Source organism: Triplophysa rosa, linkage group LG3 (genome assembly GCF_024868665.1).
Source record: "Triplophysa rosa linkage group LG3, Trosa_1v2, whole genome shotgun sequence".
Taxonomy (NCBI): domain Eukaryota; kingdom Metazoa; phylum Chordata; class Actinopteri; order Cypriniformes; family Nemacheilidae; genus Triplophysa; species Triplophysa rosa.
Window position 1 is genome coordinate 5488993 of NC_079892.1, and position 19572 is coordinate 5508564.

Here is a 19572-nt window from a genome sequence, read left to right on the forward strand (position 1 = left end):
TGGCAGCAACGGATGCTCCGGCCAAGCCGTCAAATTTACGTCATTTTGAGATGGACAGTGCATTTTCTGATTTTAACTGAAGATTATGAGGGTACATGGATTTTAAAAAGAAAATGACCCACATTGATAAGCTATTAACTATAAACGCTGCAATATTTCATGAAAAAATATGATTTTTTTATTTCACCGTGACTTTAAAATAAGAACATTTCTAAGAGTTCATAAGAGTGCTTCTTAAATACACTTTATTATTAATCATATTAATATTCATAATAAAATCCCAGTGCTTACATAAAAAACGAACACCCCGACTTCAATCTGACACGTAAACTTTTCAGTTTAACGTACAATAAGGCCTTTCTTAGGCACTTCTTACCTTTGGGAAACTTGGCAACCAAAACACAGACAGAGTCAATGGGGTCCAAATGGGAAAGGTGCCATATCCCCACTTCTAAAACACATTCAGCTAACCTCACGAGGCAGACGGAAGCTCAAAGCAAGACAAACCGATTCATTTTGGTGCCTGCTGTTGGTCAGAACGTGATGGACACGAGCTGGACACACCGAGAGAGGAGAGAAACTAGGGTCCATGTATCTTCAGCAGCTGGATTCAGTCTAACAATTAAGACCAAACGATAAGTCATATTTGAAATGCGATACAGCCCTAAATAGGCGACTAGTCAGCATTCCCAGTGAGAACAAGCTTTCAGCACCTGAGGAAAAGCAGAAAACGGTCGCACGGTGACATACAACTGTTATTTATTTAGAGAAGTGTCAATTTACATGTCTTCAAAACAAAACGCTGATAAATAACGCTAGTTATAAAAAGCTTTAATCAAACCACAAAAGAAAATCCATAATTAATACTTTTACATTTTTTACATTTCAGATATTTACACAATGTGTTGCATCCCCGCTTTTTTACACAAAATTACGGTACCCTCTATAATGTAACCATTGTTTAATTTCCAGAAGTTTGATTTAACGTGTCGATAACTGGAATTCATCTCTAGTGCATTTTTAAGGTTATGCCGTTATGTTTTTAATCAACGAGAACCCTTCCAAGTCTCATCACGTGAGCTAGTAATCGTTCATCTTGAAATTTTGGATTTGGTGACGTAAAGGAACCCACAAACACTGCAAAATCTGGGGAATATTAAACCAGGTTAAAAAAGCGTAATGGTTCTTTAAAACCCCAAAGAAACAGGGAATGGCCGACAACTATATCAGACTGCGTTTTTTAGTCAAGTGTGAATGCGTTACTGTTCAGGTGGGACAGAATTACGTAACAGCGCCCTCTAACGGCCAAGGCATTTTCTTCAGTTTAGCACCATGTGTAATTCATAATAGCATGAAGAAGTTTGGCAACAGCTCTGTGGAAAATTCTGACTGATAATAAAACTTCTACGAGAGATGCTGTGGGGTTTGATAAATGAATTGAGACATTTATCACTCTAATGCATTAGACAGGCACGTTGGGTAGAAGTTTAATTTCAAGAAAATAAAAAAGCAGACAGCTTATATTAACAGTTCATCTGCAGGATTTCCCTCATTCTTAAAATATTTCCTCATGTTCAACAGAACTGGTAGCCTGGCCAGCAGGCGAGGGTTTTTATGACTGGGAGTTAGAGGGTACAGTCCAGGCTTTTAATACACAAACACAATGTATATTCAATATTAGTTCAATAGCCCAAATGTCCGCCATGGATCTCGAGCATGCAAATCAGAAACTCCATCCTCATGGCTACATACAAATGCCAAACTCCCTCATTTCAACATTCCATATGTTTAATTAAAAAAGAAAATACTGCTATTGAAACACCCGCTCTTTTGGTAGCTTGCTTGAAAGCTCGATTGTGTTTGGTTGAACAAATTTACAATAACATTCATATGGTACAGTAAAAGATTATCAATAAAACCTCTGGTTCTCCTCATACAACGGAGGTTGTTTATCAGTTAAGTGGAGCTGATCGATTGTTTCATTTTAAAGTCAGCTATTTTTTTCCACTTGACAATGTGCTTATAAAGTGCTAAGGATTAAAATTGCATTGAGGCTTACAAGAAAAAAAATCATAAACTTGTGGGGTCTCTGTGTGAAGCTCTACGAGTCACATCAAAATCATTCTGTGTCGTTTCAGTGAAACAAAAACTTTATAATCTCTTTCAGTCATTTGGGGATATAAATGTGATTTACAGAACTAATAAATAAAAACAAAACATTATTTTACTGCACTACGCTTTCGTCATGCTCTTTAAAATTCTCAAACGCTTTCATTTGACAAATTTCAACCTTCTAAATGGAATAAACCTGGTGCTGTATGCTTGCAAGAATCTGAGGTTTTGTCTAAAAACCAGATTAAAAACAAAACCCTATCTGTTTGTCTGCTGAAAGTGTAGTATTACAATTAGTTATGAAGGACATGTTGTCAAAAGGTCTAGATACTTCGTCCCTGCATTGCAAACTGCCATCCAAGTTCACCCGCTTGCATTATTAGTCTTCATTAGTCAAATGTCCTTCAGAGAAACGGAGAGCATGCAAAGTTGACTTTTACAGCGGTTGTGAAGCCAGCTGTCTCAGCGTGAAGTCACCTGCTGTCATAAATCTTTCTTTTATATTCAAAAATGTATCCGACACATTCTGTTCCTCCAGAAAAGAATCCTGAGCCGCATCCCAGGGGTCAGTGATTTTATTCATACGTGCATGCGAGCGACGAAGGCACTGTGCGGTATGCCGAGCGCCGAAAATCAGGCCACAGGAAATGCTCAGTTTAAACTTCCTGTCCAGGCCTGACGCCCATCACGACCACAGGTATGTGTAAGGGAGGGGTGCAAACTCTAGTTTACGGTCCACAACCAGAGACTACTGGCATGGAGGAATTGTGGGATAGTGGGGATCAAAAGGGGACCTGGATCAGCAAAAAAAGACCTGTCCGTCCGGAGTGGCGTCTGGAGCCGCAGTGCTCTGGGGTTCTGTGAAGTGACAAAAACGGATTGAAAATAATTTAATAAGCAGTTCTCATTAAAAACAATCTATTGGCTAAAAAAAGAGAAACATTTTTTAAAAAAAATAAACAGCAGCTCTACCTGCAGTCTGGTTCTGGTGACCCTTCCCCTTTTTCTTCTTCTTGTCTTTGGGTTTGGCCAGCTGTAGCAGGCGGCTGGGAATCTGGCTATGCGCCTCACTGTTCTGGGCCTTCTGGCTCGAGTTGGAGGAGAAGGGGTTGAGGTTCTTGCCTTTGCGTTTGGAGTCCATGCGAGACAGCAAGTCTTTGGCAGACGGGGAGGAGGACAGCTCAACTTCGGAGGGGTCGCGGTCCAACGAGCCAGAGCTCTGGAACTTGGAGGATTCCTCTGATGTGGTGGAGGGGGTCCGGTTCTTTCTCTGTTCCTGCAAAGCGAGGAAAACGATAGTTGCAGGAGGTCAATAAAAAATAATCATGATTTTTTTATTTTACGCGTCATAAAAAGCATTTAGTTTCACCATATTGTGTAAATACTGTTAATAATTTCCAGAGATGCAAATCTGGTTTAAATCTGGTCCTTCATCCTCACCTCCGTTTGTCTCATCTGCTCTGCATCTCTTTGAATCTGCTCTCGATCTCTCTCCAGTTTCTTCTGGCTGTCTCGGAGTCGTGCCAGGTCTCTCTGATACTCCTCCTTTTTATTCTGCAGCTCCTGTTTCTCCTCCTCCAGCTCTGTGTGTCTCTTCAGCACCTCCTCCTCTTGGTTCTGCAGCTGCGTCTCCCTCCGAGTCAGTTCCCGCTCGCGAGCCTCCCACTCCTTCTCTCTGCGCTTCCTCTCCTCGGTGTGGGCGGCCTGCTGCTTCTGCAGACTGGCCACTTCTTGCCGCTGCTTCTCCAGGCTCCGCTGTTTCTCCTGCTCGATGAGCGAGCTGGGCCGTGATGACGAGGAGGAGGATGATGAGGAAGATATAGAGGGGTGGCGAGAGGAAGGCTGAGGGCGCTCGGTTAGGGCGTGCCGCTGGTCCTCGATGAAAGTGTCCTGTTGGATGACAACAGCCTATGTGGGGAGGACAAAAATTGAGAGTATTAATTCAGATGTAAGCAGGAGGTACGAAAAAACACAACTTCATTAAGTTTTAAGTGATTCATGTTTACAAAAAGGTTTTGTGTGCTTGCCAGTGCTGATGCTGTAAATGTGCACTCTAATTGCAAGATCTTTCTTCACTGACATTCAATCATAAGGTAGCCAAGTATTCAAATAAAATATTGTTTTGTTTGTTTTTGTGGCTAGCCTTTCTAGAGTGTCAGCAAAAAATGGCACATATTTCAATATAGTGTAATAGATGTTTGGCCATTAAACACATTTTTCCTCCCGGCTCTTAAAAGTGGGAAACCGATTGATATTTTTCTCTTTCTCCTGCTTTAGCGTCACAGCTCAGAGTCACAATGCATTTGGCTTGATTAAAACAAATAAAAATAAACCCCCGTAGTTTAAAACCTAATTTCTATTTATGCACCAACGGATAAGCTCTGCTGGCCTCATATAAATACACAAAAGGAGAGCAGACTCGCCTGCAATGTGTTCAGCAGGTCATGAAGATGAGCAACGCTCTGAAGAACCTGCTGTGAGAAAAGAAGAAACTTGTAAATGGCAAAGAAGGAACGGGAACAGGAAATGTAATCTGGACTTAAAGGGATAGTTCACCCAAAAATAAAAATTCATCATTATTTATTCACCCACTAGTTATTCAATATCTGTACACATTTCTTTGTTTTGATAAACACAGAGAAAGATATTTGGAAGAATGCTGGTAACCAAACAGTTTTTGGCCTACATTGACTACAGAACTGTTTGCTTTCCTACATTCTTCAAAATATCTTCTTTTGTGTTCAACAGAAAGAAATTTATAAAGCAATTTTTCCTACTATGGTAGTCAATGGTGTCCAAGAACTGTTTGGTTACAAGCATTCTTCCAAATATCTTTCTCTGTGTTCATCAGAACAAAGACATTTATACAGATTTTGAACAACTTGAGCGTGAGTAAATGATGATGAATTTTTATTTTTGTGTGAACTGTCCCTTTAAACTCCGGTGGTCCACATGAGCATCAAGGCTCAATGTGTCTGAATACATGTCCTAACCACTAAACCACAGCTTGAGAAAGAAACATCATCAATCTTGAAATCTATTCCAAACGACTTGAACCACAAAAACACACCTCGTTGTTCCTCTTTAGGAGAAGCAGTGGGTTGGTGTTGCTTGCCTGTGGGAAGGAGAAACCGTTTCAAGGTCAATGCAATAGGTAAGAAGGTACATAGACCGATATTTAGCAATCCACATGTTCTCCGAGAGACAACGTTGCGATGACCGTCACATTACTGTGCTGCTATGGGTCAGAGGACAAGCGTAATGATTCCTCGTTATCGTCTTACTGTAGCGTCTATAACCCGATTGTGTGGGTGTGTGTGAACCTGCAGTTTGCTTCAGGTAAGTGCTGTAGTGCAAGTGTATTCTGATGCTCAGCACTTAATGCCTAGAGCAGATGGTGATGAGCTGATGACTAAACATGAATCAGACATTTAATGGAAATGAGTCGTAGCTTTGGTAATCCACGTGAATAAGAGGAGCTGTAAAGACTTTGTTTGTATTGCACGTATAAAATGTACATATAAAAGAAGACATATATATGAAACTATGTATGTTTAATGATATATCATGGTAATATCGCAATACGAAAAATGAATATGGTGTTTTCATGTCTATTTATTCCTATTGGCTGAGCTGGAAACATATGACCTGCACCAACATATATAAAGTTTAAATGTTTATCTTTTACTGCTTATGGTTGAGCTTTTTTAACCCTAAGAAAATTTAGTTTTTATAGTAAAATTCAGGTTTAATTTTTAGTGTTCGAACTATTCAACTAATACTTATTTACATACAAAATGTTCAATTAAACTTACATTTATTTATTAAACTTAAATTCTATAACAAGTTATGTAAAACGAAAACAAAAATGTTACTAAAATGTTTATTTATAATTTAAACAATTTATATTTTTGATTTTAATTCTATATTTTACATTATAGTATTTTGAATCAACTAAAAAGAAAAAGACTTCATTCCAAAACAATTTTAAAAAACGATTTTTCAGAAATAAATCGGTTTCATTTTGCTATTTTATTAAAAATTTTGTGAAACCATCATCTAATGTATTGTGTATATCATTAAATATACATATTTATGTATATTATATTATATATACAAATATTTACAAGATCAAAAAAGAACTTATTTTAATTATTTAGTATAATTTAATGTCATTTTAACTGTTTTCATAAGCACATAAGCGTCTTTGGGTCGATTTTTAAAGCTTTACTTTGTAGTCTTAACTTCAAAGTCATCTTTGTTCTAAAAGCAATGATCACAGCTTTTCCATCATGAGCTGTCCTATAAACGCAGCGTGTTGTGACTGCCTTGAACCCATCTGTACCTTCTTTAGAACGCTGTCTGACTCAGTCCTGCGGAGCTCTGTGGAGTCTTCAGTGTCATCTTTGTCTCCATCTACAGGAGATCAAACACACAGACGAGTCAGTCTCGCCTGAAACAAACACCTACGCACCAGCGCTATCACAAACTCTCTCTCGTGCACACACCCACTCACGGAAAAACCCACCCACCTTTGATCTTTGAGATGTTCATCTGGTGACTGTCAAAGCCCCCGAAGGTTTCTGCCCGTCGTGGCAGAGATACGGGCCCTGTCGCGCACATGCCGTCCTGCACGGCCCCTCCAAGACTGCCGTTCACCAGACCCTGCAACGTCTCCACTGCATACACATACAAACATTAAACATGAAATGTGTACTTACGGCAAATGATTATTATAATATATAGTATTATAATATCTAAACTAAATGTGATCCAGACATGTTTTGTTGAGATTTAGCCTAAGAACAACTTGCTTCCAGTTTCCATCAATACACAACCAGCAGGTTATAAAAAGCTATGAATAGATCCGAATCGATATTGTTTTCCATTTCTTGACCTGATACATTAAGGCAATCCATTATGTGTTCCTGTCTAGCAGAATGTGATCAGCTGTACGTATTGATCCCACCCATGTTCACATCATCCTATTGTTACTGTAGAAACGGTGATCAATCCCCCAACATCCAAATCAAATGTGTCGTCTCAGCACTTTCAAGACATTTCCTCCTCTCTGTAACCTACAATGCTATTTCAGAAAACCATTGCATCATTTTTATAGTTTGGAAATAAGATTACTGCACAGATGTTAAGTGCATTATGTTTTTTAGTCATACGTTTAAAAAAAGAGCGTATTTTACTATTTACTTAATTTTCGTTATTTAAAAAAAATTAAATGATCTTGCAATGTCTACATTTTTAGCCTTTTTAGACACTTTTATCAAAAGTGACTCAGAGTGCATTCGAGCTATAAATTGATCAGTATGTGCGATTAAAGCCACTACCTTTCCGCTGGTAAACCAAAGGTCAACCAGTTGAGCTTCAAAAGTACATGACTCACATATTTAATGTGTTTCTGTATAGCAAAGCATGCGTAACTCATTTAGCACAGGCTTTAAATCTGATGCAACATGTTGCTAACCTCCTAGAGTTCATCGATTTAAAACCAAACATTCATAACTTCCATGTATTCACGCTTCACTAGCTGCCTCACCTTCCTTTAAAGCATCCTTCATGATTGGCTCCCCTTTGGTGATGTCATCGGGCGTGGCCCTGAAGAACATTCTGCTGCGGAGGCTGGAGCCAGTCTCATCCGATACGCCGCAATCGCACATGTCCCTGAACAACTTCACTTTCTCCTCCAGGAAAGACAAGATCTGTTCATCTCTCTTATGCAGCTGATCTGTAGAGAAAGTGCATTACATTTGAACCCAGACACCCTGTTTTTCAACGATTAAAGATCATTTTGAGAAAAAGTATACATTTGATTTACCTTTCAACTCCTTGACTCTGATCTCCTGAAGTCTTCTGTCTTCTTCATTCTCGCTGGGCACACCTTCTTCATCATCCCTCTCCCTGGAGGAAATGGAGAGTCTGTAAAGAGACACTACCAGCTCTCACAAACCATGACTGTTTATGATTTATGATCTGTTTTCAATAGCATTTGTCGTTTAGAGAAAAGCATAGTTTTTTTTATCACCTTAATTTGGATGAGTTGGATCAGATAGTAAAGTAAAGCAAAAGTAGACATAATAATAATAATTATTATTATTATTATTAGTAGTAGTAGTAGTAGTAGTATAAACATATCACAATTACTTTTATTATTTATAATATAAATAGTATCAATATTATTATTATTATTATTATTATTAACAAATTTATTTATTATTAACAATTAATTTTATACCATTATTATTATTATTCGTAGTAGTAGTAGTAGTAGCACTAGTAGTAGTAATATAAACAACACAATTACTTTTTATTATTAATTATTATATAATGTTTTTATTTCATTTATTATATAATTACACATTTGTATTATTTACTACTTTATTATTATTTTATTATTTAATAATATGAACAGTACCAATAATATTAATAATATAAATGAAGTATTGATGATAATAATAATAATCTATAAAATACATCATTAATAATTGATAACTGATCATTATAAAACAATAATTATTAATAAGCTATTGTTAATAATAATTAATTATTATTATTAATAATAGTTTCTGATCGTTTGACTGGTAAGCATATAAGCTAATATTAGATCGTGGCAAACTACAGAAAACAAATTCCTGTTTGTCAGGAAATAAGGATGGGTCTCCAAGACTCACATTGACTGCATGACCTCCTGTATGAGCTGCATCCATGTGTTCCTCTCTTCCTTTGAGCTTGCGTACACCTCTACCATCTCAGGTTTCTCAATGCCCGCCGTGATCAGAAACAGTCCCTTCTCCTCATTGGCAACTTCCCTCAATATGAGTTTCTGCAGCGAAATGACAGTGGAGCGCTGGTCCTGAGAGACAAGAGGGAGATGTGGGAATGAGAGGAAAGCGACAAAAAAAAAAAGAGGTCACTAGTGGGGTTAAGAGAAAAACTCTGTGACCTCAGAAGGAAAACCCAAATCCGATTGGCCACTAAAATATTTGGCATAAAACTGGCACTGACCGACCTATGCCAATGGTCTAAAATTTGCCAATGTGAACTATTGAACTATTAAAACCAGCACCGAAGACTGCCAGAGACACTACACCACACTGGATTCCAATGTCTAAACAACACTGTGTTAAGTAAACATGTATTATTGAAAAACTCTGTCCTGGACGTCATGGGTCAGGGTGTAATGATAAACATACCAGGGAGGCGAAGATGTATTTCTGATCTTTCTCCTGCAGGAACACGATCACGTCCCTCAGCAGCAAGGCCTGGACATCTGGAAGAACACAGATCAGATAAATGAAATATGTGCGTGTTGCCGTGGCGACAGAAGGTCATGTTTATCTGTGTACTGTATTTTACACTTTACATAATAATTCTTATTCCGAAGATGAAGTATTCAAATTCCAATCAACACGCAGAGGCGGTTCTCACCCTTCAGTCTGCCAGCCGTGTTCTTCAGCTGCAGCGGCCCGTCGTGAATCAGTTTCTGCCCACGTAACAGATCCTCTCTGGCAAACATCTGTCCGCTCTTCATCCTCATGATGGATTTACTGTCCGTCCTGCTGTACACTTCCTTTAACCTCTTTTTCTTCTCATGGTCATTCACCTTGTTGTCCACTGTGGCGATCACCTCCTTTACCAACTTGAGACCTTGGGTTACATCTGCGTGGTCCTCTTCATTTTCTGGAGCAAAATACCATTTTTAGAAAACGATGTGGAGCTTTAATGAAAACATTCAAATACGTCGTTTTATCCGTGTCATACGACCCTTTTAAGAGTTTGTTCACACACAGCATCTCACCTTTCGTGTGTTGCAGTATCCTCTGGAGTAACACCGGGTACTTTGTGATTCGTTGTGTGACTAACAATATACACTCAGGAATGCTTAGCCTTCGGACAACAGGGCTGCTCATCTTTTTCTGCAAAACAGAAACAGATGTGAAACACGGGACCGTTTCCATTTCCGAGTCTGCTCTTCACAAGGAGGAATGCTGAATCAACGGCACTGCAACAAAGTCAAAAACTAACACTGTAGGTTATGCTAAAACTTGTCGTTTAGATGTTCTACGCAGCCAAGAAAAGCACTAAAAGGGTGGAAACTGAAAATCCGAGATGTCTACCCTGATGAAAGCTTGAAAGCGCTTGTCTTTGGTGTGTAGCTCTTTGTAGAAGTTCACGGCTTCATTGTGTCGACTGCAAAACTTTCCGTAAACCCTCTTCATTCTCTCAGCGTTGGAACCCGAGAACTAGGGAGGAACAAGAATTGTATATTATTTCGATTCCTGACGTTACAAGTGTAGGCATCTCTTCAAATCCACAAGCGTTCTGCTGACGTTCTTCCACAAGTCTGTGGTTTCTCTCACCTGAGAGACCAGCATGTCACCAATATTTCTGATAACAAAGCGTCCCTCTTCTTTGCTTTCCGACGCCGCCTCTTTCTTCTTCTCGACCAAGTGCGTGAAGAACTGTGTGTGCAAGTCCAGAAGATCCTCCAGCATGGGGAACATCTTCTCTACCGTCTGGACCTCCAGCTGAACTTCTCTCTGTAAGCCTTTACTGTAAACATCAGCCATGATCTTCAGGGTTCTGACATGGTGCATTTCTGTCTGGATGAGCTCTGGATAATAAAAAATGAAATGTGTTGAAACAAAAAGTAAAAGCAGAAATGCATCCTGTGGACGTTCATTTAGGAAGCTCTCTGCTTACCGTAGATGACATCTTGTCTCTTGATGACGTCCTTCTTAAGTTGTTTCAGATACTTCTTGTCCATCATAAAGCTCCAAGAATCGGCCTCCAGATCTTTGACATCGGCCTCAAATTCCCCCATTAAATGATTATCCATCATCTCTGTACCTGTGCCATATATAAACCAATCAGAACGCAGCTTCTTGTTTCTTTTCATAAACATGCCAGAAAAAATACTAATTTGATTGAATCAATGAATGATATCTTTTCTGGTTTGGTAATGATGAGTTGAGGAGTCTTACCCTCATCAGTAAGAGATTCTGTGGACTCTGTTACTTTACTGGTCTTATGGAGAGAGTCTGTAGACTGTGACAGAAACTTCAGACTCTTTAGAGGAGGATCTTCCATTTGTCTAAACATTCAAAACAAACAGAGTAGAGAACATATCATTTCATTTAACGTTAAAATGTAATACAACCCTGACCCATGTAATACAAATCAAACTGGGGTCTATATGACCCTTTATGTGAATGTGTGTAAGTAATTTTTTGTGATTTACTGTAAGTGTGATTTATACATAAAATCATATACAAAAACATTCTGGGAAAAAATATCATTCTGATATCTTTATTAAAATCAATCCATCCATCCATCATCACAAATGTTACAAAAAAAGATAAGATCAGATCAAGCAGTAATAAAAGAGTCGTGTGTATGTTACCCTGCGATGTTGTTTATGGACATGCTCTTTGAAAGCGGGATGCTGTTGAAAGACATTATACTGCTTGGGCCTTTTCGAGGCGGTGCGAGTGGGGCGGGCTGGTCGTCTAGAAATGATATGGTGGACCACGGGCGTTCCCGTGCAGGGATGGCTGCAAAGATGAATGTCAAGAATGAATATCAAACTATAACTTTCAAATATGCAAATGAATTATGAGAAATGATCAAGACAGGTAGTCGGATGTTGTGTTTACTTTTACTTCTTAGGGTGACGCTGGGCATTGAGGCACAATCTGGAACGGATTGTTGTTTTTGCTGCTGGAAGAAACATTTTAATAGCACATTTAATAGTTTACTCTATTTTTGGTCTTTGTTTTGAAAACTGGAGTTTTGGTCATGACAATAATACATGGCATATAACAAACAAAAACATGAAACACAGGCATAAAAGTCCTAATGTATGACAGTCATAGGAGCACAAATAAACAAGCTAGAGAATTACCTTCATTTTCACCTTGGCACAAACAGGAAGACTCTCTCGGCAACCCTTGTGAACTTGTGCGTTGCAAGCTGAAAACAAACAAAATGAAGGCTTCAGTCAGTAAAGATTGAACTTTATCCGTCAGTTTAGTGCAATATTAAACTTAACACAACGTCAAGGCTAACTACACAAACACGTGCTTATTTCATGCATTGCTCTTCTGGAAGGAGCGCATGAGATGAGTCTTTTCCTGCATGACTCCACCTCAGCTCAAAGCCAAACAGCTGATGTTTAACACCAGATTAACAAGCACACACACTGCCAACTCAATCTCATGGCAATTTTAAGTAATTACAAAGTGGCTAACTGGTATAACTTCATACAATTGTATTAGTATGTTTTAGAACAATCTGCTTTCATGCGAGTGGTGGATTTAAATCATACAAATACAATATTCATACAAATATAAAATAGCCACCTAGTACATTCTAGAATTATCGTAAAATCAGGCCGTATGTGCCATTCATCTGATACACATAGCTATTTTAAATTGACCGATTCCCACATTCAATATCACGTTTCTGTAACGTTACTGTGAACATTAAAAAAACTGCACTGATGTTCTTTTACGTTTTTCAAGAAATGTACTTTGCACCTTATGACCACTAAACTACATCACACTCAGACACACCCAACAGAGGCATACAACCTTATAAAAGCTAAACCATACGCAACAATAACAGGCGTGTATCTGCAAAGCTTTATTCAAGTCTTGGGAAAAAACACACACACAAAACCTCTGATAGACCACCAACACACCATCTCACCGGAGGGTCTATACAATGCAACAATTGTCACTGTCTCTCATTTCATAACAAATGGGTTTTATGTTTGTACATAGCCAGCATCTTACACCCTGGACCGTAAGGCGTGATGGTATGAAGGGCGTGACGGCTACACCCACAGCACGCACCCTACATCATTTGAGGCATAGAGATTAAGATCTTTCCCCACAAGTACCCAAGTTTCCACACTCCTACACATACCGCAGCTTTTCTCCAGCAAACACCACACACATTTCTGACTACTCGGCCTGGAAATAATGCAGGGCGGGGCTTGAGTAGAAGTGGGCGGTACAACCAAAATCCTAACGTTACCATGATTTAAAGTTAAGGCTGAAGTATAGTTCCCTTTTAACGCGTCCGTGAGGGAAAGCGTATAGTGCGCGTGACGCAAATTTTGCCATCAGAATAGTACTCACGTACTGTACGCGTACCACTGGAATTTTGTTACCTCGCGCACAAAGTAGGCGCAGGTCGCGCATTCCATTTATTGCAGTAATTAGTTTAACCCCCAGGTGGCAACAGTGTCCTGGGAGCATCGATTCAAGGTAGTAGAAGAAAACCTGACCCCTGTAGGCCCGGAGAGGTATTGCAATATGTTGCAACGCGCATGCTTCAATACCCGTGTGTCTGCGTACGAGTTGAAAGCAGTATACTTTGTGAGTGTGTGCGTTCGGCTGTACGGTAAGTCAGTCTATTTAGTCTGAAAAAAACAAAACAAAGATCTTATCAGACAAAAAACTGTGACTTAAGCATTAGTCGCTTTTGGGGGAAAAAGAAAGGAAATGGTAGGCTACCAGCACATCCTCTGAGCGAGCAATAAACCGAGAGAGAGAGAGAGTGTTATGACTGCTGTGTGCTAACAGGATGTTCCAGCACACTGGCTTTTCTCAGTACAGCGCTGAACTTCGGCAGCTGCGTGCGGGTGGAGTGATGCAACTCCGTGTAAGACCCGACTGGGCAGATAGCCACGATGATTAAACCACTCCAACTTTCTTCTTCATTTCCTTCAAAAAGCACTCACACTAAGATGAACATTTATAGAAATCTCCACCCATCAAAAACACCGTCTCTATAGAAACAATGGCACAAGGGACTAAAAATCACAGGGTAAATCATGAGCTTATTGTTAACAGCCTGATGAAGTTGGGCTTCTTTTTTTTAGTCTGTTGGCATTTTCTCCATGTCATAAACTTATTTAATTCACTTCCCGTGTGAAGCTCTCGCAACGCAACCTTCTGCAAAAAACACTTTCACAGCAGTAAATTTAACCTGAGCATGTGTGCGTGAGCGTAAAGGAGGAAGTTCTGAAAAAAGAACGGTCTATGGCAAAACAAAGGAAGAGAGCATAAAGCAGAAAAGGGTTTAGAATAATAAAGGAGTCTATTAAATATATTAGTAGCATAAGTCAATACGTGAAGTGCTAATTTTTTTTTTAATGTTCAAAAATCATTTTTTATTGTGCATTCTAAGTAATATCAATCAAACTGCAGCTTGGTTGTTTTAATTAAGTAATAATCGCTCAAAAATACAGTTAACTAACACAATAAAAACATAATAATAAAAAACATGATTTTTGAAAAAAATGTCAAGAGAGTTACCTGTTTTTGCAAATGAACATATTCTAAGATATAGAATAGAAGAGTGAGTATACTTCAGTAATGGCCAAAAGTGATGTCCAACTTTGTAAAATTGATGTCGTTGTTCTTTATTCAAATATATTTTCAAAGATGCATTCAAATTTGTGTATGCACATCATATTAATATTGACAACTGATAATATGTATGCTTTATTTTGTTTTTCTATGCATTTTTTGTATATTTGAATAAACCAATATTCCCTGACATCCTTTAGATAGCCTTTTTGCCAAATAATCTTAGTCCAATAAATTAGTGTTTTGGGCATTTTGTATCATACATCTCATAATTTGAGGGTTTAATTGAACATGAGGGGACTTTAAAAGCAAATAATGCTCAAATATGCTCCGCCTCCAACATCACTTTTCCCACTACTGTAAATAGAAAAAAGGGCACAGAACAGAAGAGAACAAATAAAGAGTAGAAGTATATAATTGTAAAGTGATGTATAGAAATAAATGCGTTCCCCTAGCTGGCGTGTGATAGCAATGCAAAAGATTCGAGATTTTATGCATTAAGTCATGCAATGTTGGAAAATAAAAAAAGAATAAATCAGAGAAAATAGAAAAGACATGTAAAATAAAGTGTAGTAGGTCTTACTGGTGCAGAGGAAAGCATCTTTAGTGTTGATTGGTTTGTTGCACTGGTGGCAGGTAATTGTGGGTACTGTCATGACCGCAGTAAACAGATGTCCATTTGAGGCTCTCCTCTCTTTGTCTTTGGCATCCCTCTCTCGCTCCTTACTCTTCTCCTTCTCCTCCTTCTGCAAAAAGGAAGATAAAAGCTGTGAATAAATCACTCACCCTCTCTCTCTGGCATGTACAGACGTGTTGTGTTTTCAGTATGAGATGCAGTAGCTGGCAGACAGCCAGAGCCGTGCATTAGACTCCTGATTACAGTCGGGTCTCGGCCCAGATGTGAGATTAAAAGAGAGCGGGTCACATCCATCATAAATGTAACGGCGTCAGCAGAGCAGAGCTGCATCCATCACGAGAAAACTCATCAACTCCAGCGCAATCAATATCTTCATTCATATTCCCATCGCCAAAATATCTCAACATCCCTCACGTCTGAAGCGTTATCTATCATCTCTACCCACCCAAAATGTAGTGTTGAAACTGTTCTAAGCGTCCGTCTATCCGTTCAATTCTTTTTTCTTACTTTTATATGCATGTAGTATTCTTTAATCATTTTTATATTCGTTTTATGATATATTGTGGGGTCATTGTAGTCCAGCGTCTGTAAATGTCAACAAAACCAAACCTCAGGAGGGACATAGTCTTCCAACAGCAATGTGAAAGACTGACAGCATGACAAAAGACAATAAAAACTTGGTTATCGCATATAAAAATAATTAATGAACTTTTCCTAAATGTATGTACAAATATAACTGTTGTATTGCTTAAAAGTGAATATAAACTAGTTTTCTTTGCAGTATTTGAGGTGTGAAAAAATCTTTTCTATATTTTAACCTGTTTCTCCAGTTTTCATTTCTGCAAATAAGTGCAAATAGAAACATCTTTTATCTCTTATTATTCTTTTTTATTTGAAATGTGGGAGAAATATTGTTAGTAGTTGACAGAATTAAACAAAAATGATAATTTTACCCAAACACATACCTATAAATAGAAAATTCAGAAAAACTGAAAATAATTTTTTTTCTGCGGCTGCATATATATATATATATATATTTTATTCTCATTTTATTTTCATTTTACATCACTTGTAGTACTGTTGTTTAATGGCATGTTGGGTGCTGTTTTGTCATCACAAATACAGATACTGTAATATGTAAATCTCAAGGTTTTCATTGGCTTAGCTGCTGCTGATCTATCCCATCTATCCTATTAAATTATTAATCTGTCTGTCTGTCTGTCTGTCTTTGTTTTGTTGACACATTCCTTTGAAGTGTGAACGGCACATGATGCTGCCCTCTCCATTACACGCATGTGAGAATCACTGACTGTGGTGCATTAAACACATCATCCCAATTACAAAACCCTGTTCGATTTACTCAGACACCAACCAATATACTGTAATACCAACAATATAATGACATCCAAACATAAGACAACAAATGAATATCAGCAGTATTCATTTAAAAGAATTAAACATTTTAACTTTTAGTATCCATTGCCTGCTAAATACTGAACTCACGTACTGAACTATTTTCATCACTGAAGAAGACAAGGGTCAAGGTGCTCTGCCCAAATAGGTTAAGCATACCCAAAAATGCATAAACAGCAACTGAACAATAAAATTATCTTAAAAAGTTGAATAAACTAAAACGGAAACCGAAAAAGTATTCATATGTGTTGTCCAAAAATCCATTTAAAATCCTTTAAGAACACATTCTAAAAAACGTAACCGCAAACACATTAAAGAAATAATAAAGAAAAAAAGCACGGTAACATCTTTACATGTAACATACAGTATCTTCCCCCTGAAATTCTAAAACGTACCTCAAGCTGCCCCGCAACATTTTTTATCTTCAGAGACCGACCCTGCGGTAAAAACCTACGAGACAACATAGACATCCCAGACGCAGGAAGACAGGCTTGCGGTCACTGGTCTGAAGGTAAACTAGATGTGGCCGTGTCCCTCTACAGACACATGCAACTTCAGATGATGGCAACTGTCTAAGACATTCAGAGGAAATTACTTTTGCGGCGTCTTCGCTCAGATTAAAGACACAGCGCAACTTCCTTTTAACGCAGTCCCTCCCTGATACACAAACCAGAGTGAATTGTATCGCATAGTTTACATGATTTCATCCGGAGCGAAAACGGCAATCGATGGCTTTTGAAAATGATTCGGATACATGTGGTGGTCATGTGACCCAAGGCATCAAACAATTAACACAGACTTCCTGTGAGCCGTCACTGAACTATTAACCAACACGGCACCTACAGGCCCAAGGCGACCTTTTTAATCTTAACCCAAATATGGTTAGCCAGCTGGTACGATGTGGACATGTATGTCATGTATTTATCAGCCGTCAGTTCTCTGAATCCACTCTATGAGGTCATTGATTTTAACACAGGTTTCTTTTCACAGAACTGCAGCTTTGTGTATGAAAGAGTATATTTAAACAGAGAGGTAGAAACTGAGACCGCATCTTGTTTCTACATCCTGTTGAACTTCCCTACTGTGAGCCCGAGCATGACAGAACCGCCGGGCACAAAGTTGCATGTGCAAGAGCAAGTTGTGCAGCGGAAGAGCAGATGATTTGAGCGACCTCAGAGCGTACGGAGGTTTTCACACGATCAACAATATCATCATCTCCAGGAACCTTCAACTAGAAATTCGTATTAAGTTACAATGACATCCTTCAAGCTAAAACCAAAAACTTCCACATTTGCAGTTATGCAAGGCTTCACGGGTTAAAGGAGGTATAAGCGATTTCTTAGAAACGCTATATTTGATAGACGTCTGTTCTGTGTGTGTTGGAAAAAAATAAGTGTTTGCATATACATAGTACTGACTGTAAAGAGAAAACACTAAGTGGATCGAATGCGAACATCTCAGTCTCCCAATCAGCAATAGGGAGCATAGCGTTTGTTATTTTGCGGGCGCGGCTAAAAAGCAGAAATGTTTCTTTGGCGTTGGGGTGTTTGTTTCTTTTTTTCTCTTCAAAATTGCCTGCCTTTTTTTACCAAAATAATTTTATACGTCAAACCTTCGCCAAATATACTTTACAAAAAATCAATTCGTCAAAAATAAATATTTACATGCAACCTGTGATACAGTCTTTGCACCAAGTGTCATGTGTTACGAACCTGTAGCATCATTGCACTTTAACATGCATACTGTTTTAAAAACATCTGATACATGTCTGTATTAGGCATCTTACCACAAAAGCAAGAAGGCCCTCATGGTTCTACTATAAATAGCACAGTTAAAATCTGTTTACTTTGCATGAGCGAGTGTTTAATATAAGCATGTGAGATGGAGATCATGAAACACTCACCTTGTTCTTTTTGCTCATTTTGCTCCTAAGGTAACTGAAGGTCCTGCTGACTTTGGTTCCTCCAGCTTTGCCTTCATTGTCGCTCCGTAACGGACCCGGATCCTCCTCGGAAATACTAAAAGAGAGAAAATTAAACAACAAAGAAGGATTTTTTTAAAACAATTACAATTAGAATTGAAGACACAGGCTCTGTTCCAAGACCTAGTGTGCTATCTTGTTGTCTGCTTCCTATGTAGGCAGTATCATAGTATCCCAACTGTCATGGAAAATCATAAATTGTAGGGATGTCAAACGATTAATCGTGATTAATCGCATCCAGAATAAATGTTTTTTTTTTTTACATAATATATGTCTGTGTTTTGTGCATATTAATTTTGTACTTATTAACACAAAAACATAAACATACATGTATATATATTTAGATGTATTTATTTATATTTACCAATAAATGAAATTATTAATAAACGTTTATAAAAAAGAATATTGTATATTTTTCTTAGTGTTTAATAAGTCAAAATTAATATGAACACTACACAGACATATATTATGTAAACACAAACTTTTATTCCGGATGCGATTAATCGCGATTAATCGTTTGACAGCCCTAATAAATTGTTTTTTTTAGAATGCATGTAGGAAATCTGTTTTAATGCACACCTTCCAGCCAATCAGAATCGAGTATTTAAACAGACCATGGTATAATGTTCAATATTGCATAGCCAATACTTACAATTAACTCTTCTTTTGATTTCATTTCTCATTTTTGGAACACACGTCATGTCAGAAGAATACCCATGGTCTATTAAAATAGCTTTCTGAAGAGATCATTTGTTTTAGCATGTTAGCATGCCTTAAAGCTGAATAGCTAATGCAGGGGTCGTACCTGTATTCTAATGATCCTGATGTGCCTGTGAAAGAGCTCAATCCTGAAAAGACAAAAGAAAATTTGGGTTTAACCAACAGTAGGCCTACAATGGAGTTATAACCGTTACAATCTACAAAAGAACAACAAACATAAAGCTGGTTACACTCTGTACGATTTTATGGTCATTTAGGCCTGTTGCTAGTTTGACTATGACATCAACAGTCATTTGTCAAACTGCAAAATATACATT

The 19572-nt window shown here is 38.2% G+C and overlaps 1 protein-coding gene across 12 annotated transcripts in view; it reads right to left on the reverse strand.

Annotated features, from left to right (window-relative positions):
* Positions 1-815: 815 nt before the first annotated feature.
* The window catches only part of akap13 (A-kinase anchoring protein 13), a 72833-nt gene continuing 54076 nt past the window's right edge, over positions 816-19572 (reverse strand). For 7 of the 12 annotated variants that reach the window (XM_057329274.1, XM_057329272.1, XM_057329271.1 and 4 more), the window contains 23 exons: positions 19341-19383; positions 18458-18572; positions 15088-15250; positions 12029-12096; positions 11781-11844; positions 11528-11678; positions 11109-11218; positions 10828-10974; positions 10485-10738; positions 10242-10367; positions 9923-10040; positions 9553-9804; positions 9318-9394; positions 8796-8977; positions 7943-8043; positions 7664-7852; positions 6645-6791; positions 6458-6528; positions 5183-5227; positions 4536-4586; positions 3553-4020; positions 3085-3388; positions 816-2970 (listed from right to left, as the gene is read on the reverse strand). In XM_057329274.1, the coding sequence (XP_057185257.1) occupies positions 2912-2970; positions 3085-3388; positions 3553-4020; positions 4536-4586; positions 5183-5227; positions 6458-6528; positions 6645-6791; positions 7664-7852; positions 7943-8043; positions 8796-8977; positions 9318-9394; positions 9553-9804; positions 9923-10040; positions 10242-10367; positions 10485-10738; positions 10828-10974; positions 11109-11218; positions 11528-11678; positions 11781-11844; positions 12029-12096; positions 15088-15250; positions 18458-18572; positions 19341-19383 (3305 nt within the window). In that variant the 3' untranslated portion in view covers positions 816-2911. The remainder of the gene's footprint in view (positions 2971-3084; positions 3389-3552; positions 4021-4535; positions 4587-5182; positions 5228-6457; positions 6529-6644; positions 6792-7663; positions 7853-7942; positions 8044-8795; positions 8978-9317; positions 9395-9552; positions 9805-9922; positions 10041-10241; positions 10368-10484; positions 10739-10827; positions 10975-11108; positions 11219-11527; positions 11679-11780; positions 11845-12028; positions 12097-15087; positions 15251-18457; positions 18573-19340; positions 19384-19572) is intronic. The other 5 variants (XM_057329269.1, XM_057329266.1, XM_057329267.1 and 2 more) reach the window with 5 other exon arrangements.